The sequence below is a fragment of the Triticum urartu genome, chromosome 7A (genome assembly GCF_056163025.1).
Source record: "Triticum urartu cultivar PI428250 chromosome 7A, HENAU_Tu73, whole genome shotgun sequence".
NCBI lineage: Eukaryota > Viridiplantae > Streptophyta > Magnoliopsida > Poales > Poaceae > Triticum > Triticum urartu.
In genome coordinates this window covers 109394730-109404184 of record NC_141879.1, presented here as the reverse complement: position 1 = coordinate 109404184, position 9455 = coordinate 109394730, and the positions used below count along the sequence as shown (strand labels likewise).

General features: G+C 50.3%; 2 protein-coding genes across 2 annotated transcripts; one reads left to right on the top strand and one right to left on the bottom strand.

The window, feature by feature from the left end:
- Positions 1-2199: 2199 nt before the first annotated feature.
- LOC125520698 (protochlorophyllide-dependent translocon component 52, chloroplastic) lies at positions 2200-4476 on the bottom strand. Its single transcript, XM_087534576.1, has 5 exons — positions 3621-4476; positions 3421-3523; positions 3174-3320; positions 2892-3074; positions 2200-2783 (listed from the first exon to the last, which is right to left on the bottom strand). The coding sequence occupies exons 1-5, from the start codon at positions 4436-4438 to the stop codon at positions 2337-2339; spliced, it is 1698 nt and encodes a 565-aa protein (XP_087390702.1). The 5' UTR covers positions 4439-4476; the 3' UTR covers positions 2200-2336.
- A 3001-nt stretch (positions 4477-7477) lies between these two features.
- LOC125520670 (acyl transferase 15) lies at positions 7478-8991 on the top strand. Its single transcript, XM_048685635.2, has one exon. It carries the CDS (start codon positions 7536-7538, stop codon positions 8727-8729), a length of 1194 nt encoding a protein of 397 aa, XP_048541592.2. The 5' UTR covers positions 7478-7535; the 3' UTR covers positions 8730-8991.
- The last annotated feature ends 464 nt before the right edge of the window (positions 8992-9455 follow it).

Genomic DNA, 9455 nt, shown 5'->3' with positions numbered 1-9455 from the left:
GTAGCCAAAGAGAGGCATGGCCGTCTCCAGAAATTTGGGGCCCCGGTGCGAAATGAAAATGATGCCTTAAAATCTGAAAAACTCTTGTAGCCAAAATATTAGTAAACTATATGATACTCTCTTTTAAGTCATATTAACTTTTATTATATGATATTTCATACAATATATGAAATATATCTGATACACAAACTATCTTCTACTATAAAGGATGCATCGGCTAAACATTAAACATACGGTAATTTATTAATTAACTTAAGAACTGATGTGCATATACAATATACTCACTGCCCATTAAGTTATTCAACAAAAAATAACGTAAACTAAACCTTCTTGGTCTTGGGCGCACCTGATTAATCTGCAAATCGATCCCAATCCTAGGCGCTTGACCACCGGCTAGCAGCGGCTGCATTCTGCCTTTTTTGATGTCGTTTTCCCTTGCTCATGCTGGCTGTTGCTCGATTTGTGGGGTGAATTCTGCCACCATCCTGTTTCTTGCTCCGCCTCCCCAAAGCAGATTAGATCGAGCTGTGGCATTCTTTTTTTTCGGAGACAATCTCGCGAAACTTTATTAACCCGTCACAATGTTTACAGGGACGAAATAAAGATCTCCCGGCTGGTCTAACCACACATGGCGGCCAACCGCGATGGAGAGAGAATGTTTCACTAGATTGTGAGTTTCATAGTTTGAGCTCCTAAATTCATGACCTATATTGCATGATAAAAAACTAGAAGAGTGTTCTGATATCTCCCGAAGGACAGCTCCATAACTAGCTAACTCGAGCCATGGCACTCAAGCAGACTAGAATGAATTGTGGGCCAGAGGGCTGACCGAGAGGAAGTTGGGAAAAGGCTCGGGGCTGCGATCAACCCAACCAAATTGGGGGGAGCGTTCAAGCGATCAGACCAGGCCTCAGGCCCAAAAAAAATGCAAAGAAATAAGATAGCCTAATAAAAAATACACAACATTGGCCCAAAATAGGGGCCCTTGGGATTCAGGGGCCATGTGCGGTCGCACCTCTCGCACAGCCCCTCTACGGCCCTGAAGAGGGGAGCAACTATTCAAGGGTTACCCCTTCCGGGGCTTACGCAAGGGCCCCTTTCTTGGCATACGAGCACACCAAGTGGTGTGTTCAGCCGTCGCCACGTGCTATGTGCTGGCGGTTCCCCATAGATTTTTTTGTATGCGTTTTTGGATTTTAGATAGTTTTTGTGTTATCTTTTGGGTTTTTGTGTTTTGGCTGGTTTTCTATATGTCCTAGAGTAAAAGCAAATGTTTTTTTTTGCGGAGCACGGCTGTGATTCTCAGAAAAAAAAAACACAGTCGTGCTTCTCGTGGAAGCACATATTTGCTTTCGTAACAAGCACAGTTGTGCTTTCCGAAAAAGGAAAAATTGTGCTTCGATAAGAAGTACAGATTTGCTTCTCGTAGAAGCACATATTTGCTTCCGCAAGTTGCGCAGCTGTTTTCTAAAAAAAGTGTTTCCACGAGAAGCACATATTTGCTTGTGATTATCAAAAAGGAAAAACGTATGTGCAACAATGTATTTTTTTCAAGTCGAGACATGCGGTCAACAATAGTAAAGACAGTGAGTTCAGAAAATCTTTACGTGACGTCCAATGTGTGAATTGTTCACTATCAAGTGGATCAGGGAAGGAGCTACTAGGGTGAGAGTGAGAATACATAAAGCATTTCGGCTATAGTAGTTTGATTTTCGTGCGAGCATTGGCTGTGATGGATAAAAGGAAGGGACCATTGTTGCATATCCATGTCAAAGTCAACGAATTAGCAGCGGAGCTCATGGTAATGGTTCAAGTCGAAGGAAGATGGAGGTTCATGCATGGGGCTTCAAGATGATGATGAGAACTTACTCAATAGTGGTCCGGTCACTGCCCGGCCGTGTCAAAATAGACACGCCCGGTCACTGTCTGTTCCGGCGTGTTCACGGATGTTTGAGGATGAGATTTGCTCATTGTGGCTGTAGATGCTCGTAGCGCTCAACCACCACCTTGATCGAAACCTTACGACGGAGATGTTTCATTATCGTGATGAAATTCATACAAAAGGACAAACTGGCCAAATTGCGTGGTGCCGTGAGACTGTCACTCAATAGGTTTCACATCCTAGTGCAATCCTTGGCTTGTTCCGGGAGGGCCAACACTGTTTCAGAACGTGTGGTACCTGATGCAGGCGTGCTGATCTCTGCTCAAAACTGATATTTGGACTAAAATACACCGATTTTCGATGCACTAAAATTTGATTTACAAAAACAACGGCCCTAGATGTATTTTCTAGTATATCCCTACACATACTTTTCCCTACCGGATGATTTGCCAAGTCACTTGTAAGCATGGACATAGTCCTCAAAATAGAATTTCTTCTGGATGAAGTCGGCGAGCCACCGGGACGCCACGAAGCAGAGGACGGCCGCGGACACGACGGCGGCCCGCTGGGCGACGGACGTGAGCAGCGTCCCCTTGGCCACCGCGAGGAGCCCGACGACGGCGATCGACGCCACCTGCAGGGCGACCTCCAGCGCCTTCATGGCCTTGAGTGCGGCGCTGCAGCTCGTGCACTGCGCGACGTGCGACCAGTACCTGTCCATGAGCTTGTCCTTGGTGGGGGTCGGCGGCAGCTGGTCGACCGTCGGGGCCGCCCAGCCGACCTGGAACCTGCAGTGCTTCCTGAACCAGTTCCTGAAGGCGACGACGGTGCCGTCCGACGTCGTGGGCACGTACACGCTCTTCTGCCAGTTCTCGATGCCCGCCTTGGCGAAATTGCGCTCCTGAAACGAAACGAAGAAGATGAAGAAGATTTTGGTTCACTTAATGGCATGAATCGGATCCAGTGGAATCACTGACCATGAAGTGAGAGGGGAATGGCTGCTGCGTACCTCGAGGTGGAGGAGGTACATGTCGGAATCCAAGACGACGTTGACGCCGATGTGGTCGAACCACCGCGGCGTGATCTTGTGCAGCCAGAGGCCGAAGTTCCTCGGGTAGGCCCACATCACCCTGCTCCTCCCCGGAGCGACCGGGACGATGATGAACACGATCATGAGGTGAGGCTTGTTCTTCTGCATACACACAGACCAGGATCAACTGCTGTTCCGTGTTTGACAGGGGAGTAACTAGGAGGGGACTGGCCAGTTCTTACTCCCATCCCACGTACGTACCTCTGATTTCTTGGACGCCGGCGATCCGTAGTACGTGCAAGGCGCGACGAACTTGGAGTAGCCGGGGCCCTGCGACGAGGCGTACCCGTTCACGCTCGACTCCTCCACCTTCACCGCCATCGGCACGCCGCCTTCTTCGTCGTACTCCTCTGTGAAGAAGAAGAAGAAGAAATGAAGGTTCGTCCCGGTTAGTGAAATTCAGGGAAGCTGCCATGGTGGATCATTTGAGTAATATGAGGGCAGGGACATATCTGCCGGGGTCTACAAGCCTGGGGAGGCCGCGGAACAGGCCTTTGTGCGCGTAGGGCACGTGAGAAGGGTCCATGAGGTTCTCCGCCAACACGTCGTACCTGCAAGAAAATACAGTGCAGCTTCCGTCGATCAATGCAAGATTCAGAAAAAGGAGAAAAGGAACACGATGGAGCTGCATGCGCGCTCTAGCTTTACCCGAAGGGCATGTCCCTTATCAAGAAGGAGGTGACGAAGGACGGGTCGTCGATCTCCTTGATGAACGGCGGCCGCTTCCGCCGCAGCACGTCCGCGTGCTCCGGCCCGGCGCGCGGGTAGAACCACAGGAGCTTGTTCTGCACCACGCACGGGTACGACGCCACGCACGCCTTGCTGTTGGCGTGCACCGGCGGGCCGAGCGCGGGGGCCTGCGGGATGAACTTGCAGGCGCCGCGCCCGTCGAAGCACCAGCCGTGGTACACGCACTGGAGCCGGCCCTTGTCGTCGATGCGGCCCTCCGAGAGCGGCGCGAGGCGGTGCGGGCACGCGTCCTCGAACACGCGCCACTCGCCGGCGCCGCGGTCGTACCAGGCCACCACGCGGATGCCCAGCACCATCTTGCCGTGCGGCGCGCCGGGGTCCAGGTCCTCCACGGGGGCGAAAGGGTACCACTGGTCCAGCCAGTCGAATCGCTCCTCCTTCTCCCCGGACGCCGGATCCTGCTCCGTCCACGGCGACTCGGACGCCACGGCCGACGCCGGCAGCATCCGTGCGGCCCCGTTGCGGTGGCGGCGCGCCCGTCGCCGCGGGACGAGGCGGGGCCTGACGCTCGGCGCTGGGACGCCGGCGGGGAGCGGGAGCAATGGCTGGGCCTGGGCGCGGGGGAGGAGCAGGCGGAGGGGATCCATGTCGCCGGTGGCGTCCAACGGCCGATCGACGGCGTGGGTGGAAACGAGAGGGCTTGAGACAAGTGAAAGAAAGAAACGGCGAGCAGTCAGCGGTAGTTGGCGGTAGAACTTATCGGAAGCTACCGGCATGGACAGTCAAGTTGTCAGCGTGATCTGACGAGGCACGTGGCTCGCCGTCGGCGTAGAAGCCAGGGGCGGGCAGCGACGGTGACGCAGACCGACCGGCGACCGCGGCGGGATCCCTCTCACACATAAGAACGCCGCAACGTGTGACAGGATCATACGCCTCTTTTACGTGTCCGCAACGTGCACCGTCATGTGGGCAGGATTGCAGCAGCTATCTCATTCGTGCGACTGAGCTTCTCTGTCCGTTCTTGCCGTCTTCTTCATTCAAGGCAACTCCACCTAGAAACAAACAGCATCAATAAAGATATTAATAGAAAGAGAGAAAAATGCATAAAAGAAAACTGACGCTACGAGCAATGGGCCGCGCGCGGGAAAGCATCCCATGGTATACGAGCAGCTCTAGCGGCCGTCAAATTTTAGATCGCCACAATGGCAGTCCTCAAAATTAATGGATGCTCCAACGAGGTCGGAGGCGAACTCGGAATCGCTATATTCGGGCCTCCAAATTCCTTCTGCCCGGAGAGGTGTCCTTTTGTATACATCCACACCATGAGGTGAAGGATCATGTGATGTTCTTTTCGTGTCAATAACTTTGTTGAATCGCTCTAAAGCTGGTTTCGAGATGCCAAATATGAAGGCTGAGAGGTCGGATATGGAGGGCGCTGCATAATGCATGGTCATAATGACCCGCATGACGACTCTGCTAGAGCTTTTTTTTCCTGCTTGTGCTCCATATGACGGTTATTACGAATTTTGGATGTTTTTGGCGACCATGTTAGAGTCGCTCTAAGGTCTGCCATTTACAAAGAGGGTCTTGCATGGGAAATAAAAGCAAAATTTATGGATACACGACAAACTTCATACGCGTGGAGTGGAGTGGAGCGAGGGTGGTGGTGCTTGCGGGAGGAGAGAGACGTTATGGATGCGTTTGGTTGCCTGCGTCGTTTTTCGCCCCTTTGCATATTTGTCCCAGTTGGGATTGGCTGAGCATATGCAGGCAAAAAGAACCAACATCTGCATGTTGATTGGTTGCTTGCATCCCCTCTAGCATGCTTGTCGTGAAACGGAAGGCCTGCTGTTTGGCTGCCAACTTGTTTCAGAGGAAAACACAAGTCCAGTTGTTTGGTTACATACATGACTGTTTGGCTTGCATCTCCTCGATATGGCGAGGTTACTAGAGGCACACGTGGACAACTGAGAACATAACTAGAGGAACAGAACAAACTTAAGCACAAACACAAGTCATAACCACGCATCAGAAGTTTTAAACCAATGTGGTACAATAAGTTTTAAACAAAACTCAAGTCTTAAATCAACAACCAACAAAGGAACGGGCAACATGAGCTTAGGCGGTCAAGGCGAAGGCATCGTCATGCTTCTTGCACTTGATGACCACCTCCACGCCCTCGTCGATGAAGACGGTCACCCTCATGGTGTCGGGGGTCAGCAACTTGAACATCAACGATAAGGATTAAGTAGAGATTCTAAGGTTTTTGGACCAAATCTTTCACGGCGAACAATAGAACCAGCAGATATTTTTGATTGTTAAGCAGATTAGATCTATTCCACAAACAACAGAACAGATTCTTGTGTATCAGCAAGCAAAACAAGCAATATTGGCGTCCCCGATTTGGGACATTTTTCACCTCAGTTGCAAGTTCACTCTTGACTCGCAACTGAACCCGAATTTTTTTTGTTCCGGATACAAGTCCACCATCAACTTGCAACTGAGACAAAAGTATTTTGTCCCAGTTACAAGTCCACCGTCAACTCGCAACTAGGCTCATCCTGAACCCGACACTTTTTTGACTTAGTTGCAAAGTCACCCACAACTAGCAATTGGGCCCTAACCTTTTTTTTTGGCCAAAGTTGCAATTTCATCAATAACTTGCAAGTGAGCCGGACTCTTTTTTTTTTGCCTCGGTTGCAAACGAGCCCGACCTTTTTCTTTGGCCAAAGCTCAGTATTTTGAAAACATCAAAATACATACTTAAAAGTTTCAAAAAAGTCAGAAAAAATTCCATGGGAACATATATATATTCTGCAAGAACGTGTTAAATTTCATTTGAAAATATTGTGATTCGTAGGCTGTACAAAAAACAAAAAAGGCCCAACAACAAAAATAAAAGGCACATTTAAAAGTGTGTATTTGTTTTTTTTTTGTGCTTCACATGTGAAAGTATAATGCTGTGGAATTTAGTATACATGTGTAAGTGTCTTTCACAAATAAAATAAAATAAAATCATGCTTTGGAAATATGAATTTCAAATCGAGCTCCGTGTAGCTCGGTCTCTATTGGCATTTTCCGCCGTGTTAGTGGACTACAAGCTTCTCGATGGTGCCTACCGAAAAATAAAAAAGACTGCATCAACCCGTGAGGTAATCTTCGGCACAAAAGTTAAAAATGGTAGTGTAGCGCGCAGCAACCACTTCCATGACCTGTCGTGGACAGTGCCATTTTTTCGAGCAAACAATATCACCAACATCAGCTAGTGTAGCGAATAGAATATCAGGCATGTACAATGGTTGATAAGATAATCTTATTTTAGGTTTCGTATGTAATTAAGAGATGACAAAAAAAGATGTCTACAATAGATCATTTTTTAGCCTTATCTTCATAACTAGTTATTTCTAAAAACGTGGTGACACATATTATGCTAAGATATTATCTCTTGTCTTATCTTAAATAAGAGAAGACAATCCTTTTCTTATGAGTTTTCTCTCCTCCACCTCATCATTTATCCTACATGACACTCCTAAAATAGCACCATTGTACATGCCCTCATACTCTATAGCGTACAGTGCACTGTAACGCGTCCGTGCACAATAAAAAATCAACAACCGAAATAATATCACCATTTTTTTTGGTACTCCATTCGTTCGTAATTATTTGTCTCGAAAATGGATGTATCTAGAATTAAAATACGTCTAGATATATTCATTTTGAAGACAAGTAATTCTGAACGAAGGGAGTACTTTACGCGGCTGTACGTACGTCCATAATATAGTTTTTCCCAATAAAAAATCGAAGACCAACAAACGAAATAAAGTAAAGCAAGTCCTCCTTTGTGGCAGCGCTGGGCTGGGCAGATCGATAGCGATGAGCGTTGTGGTGAGCAAGTCCTCGCCGGTGGTCGTGTACCCCGCCGAACCCCGGGCGCCGGCCGGCGACGTCCAGCTCTCCTCTTTCGACCAGCGCATCCCCCCTTTCGCGGTCACATCGATCCTCATGTTCGACCATCCGATCGACAAGCCCATCGAGACCGTCAAGCTTGCGCTCTCGCGAGCGCTCGTCTACTACCGCCCTGTGTGCGGCCGCCTCGCCGGGGCCGACCACCGCATCAAGTGCACCGACGAGGGCGTGCCGTTCGTGGGGGCGTCCGCCAGCTGCGCCCTAGACCTGGAGGGGATCACCCCGGCGCTGCTCGCGGATCTCGCCGTCGCCTACGCTGGTCCTTTCTGCCGACGCGCCGACGCGCTGCTGCAGATGCAGGTCACGGAGTTCCCCTGCGGCGGCTTCGTCGTCGGGGTCACGTGGAACCATGTCCTGGCCGACGGCACCGGGATGGGGCAGTTCCTGCAGGCCGTCGGCGAGCTCGCCCGCGGGATGCCGCGACCGTCCGTCATCCCGGTCAGGTCGGCTGACGCGGTCCGGGATATTCCGCCGCCCACGGCCACGGCGGAGAGGCGCTCCTTGATGAAGCCCAAGGAGAAGGAGGGCCAGGGCGCCTTCCTCGACATCACCGTCCCGTCGACCCTCATCGGCCGCGTCAAAGCCCAGTGCGCCTGCACGGTGTTCGAAGCCGTCGCGGCGGTGCTGTGGCGGTGCCGGACCCGCGCGGCCGTCGAGCACCCCGACGCCCCTACGCCGCTCATCTTCCCCAACAACGTGCGCGAGCTCTCCGGCGCGCACGACGGCTACTACGGCAACTGCACCATCATGAAGTCGGTACAGGCGACGCGCGCCCAGGTGGCCGACGGTGACATCAGGGACGTGGTGCGGCTCGTCAGGCGCGGCAAGGAGACTCTGCTCGAGGCCGAGGGCGGCCGCGCGGAGGCCGGCGGAGACTTGTACAACAGGCTGGCCGTGTCGAGCTGGCGGCGCATCGGGTTGGACGCGACCGACTTCGGCGGCGGGACGCCGGCGCGGGTGATGTGGCACGAGGATCGGATGGTGGTGCCCGAGTGCATCGTGTGCCCGCCGTGGAAGGGCAAGGACGGGGTCAATGTGCAGTCGCTCTGCGTCAGGCCGGAGCACGCCGCCGCCTTCCTGGCCGAGCTTGCGGCAATGTGATGTGATTCCCTGCTCGTGTTCTTCACCCTGCCTCGCTCCCGACCCACAGCTGCCCAAACGTAGAATCCAGCCAAAGTATGTGAACGTCTGTTTGAGATGAAAACTACTAGTAGTAGTACTACTACTAGTGTAGTAGTATGAATTTGAGATGAAAACAGACCTCTCTTTGTATTGTATATCCGAATAAAAGAGCATAGTTTATGTACATTACAGAAGAAGCATCAATTTGTCTTGCAAAATTATTACTCCCTCCATTTCTACATTTTTATGTACAAGGTCACTCCATATTTCTATGTATTTACAACTTTAATCATTAATTTTATCAAAAAAGTGAGTAATATGCCAGAAAAAGTATGCCATTGGATGCACATTTCAAAGAACTTTCTGATGTTGTATTTTTTTTTGACATATAACCCATATTTTGTTGATCAAATTATAAGTTAAAAATTAACACGAAAAATAAAGTGTCCTTGTATATAGAAATAGAGGGATAGATCAAACGAGGAGTAGTTGGATGATCAATATGGAAAGCAACACTATAGTCATAGAGATTCTTCAAGAGTGGTGGTTGCCCCTTTGTCCTATGGTTGTGTGGTTTTGCAAATAAATTAACAGCTAACCAAACACTACATTTTTTTAAGGGCAGAGAAGCGTATGCATAGATGGATGCACCGACTCAACTCGATTTTAATCCCTTGATTTTATTCTTCGAAGTTCGCCAAAAGA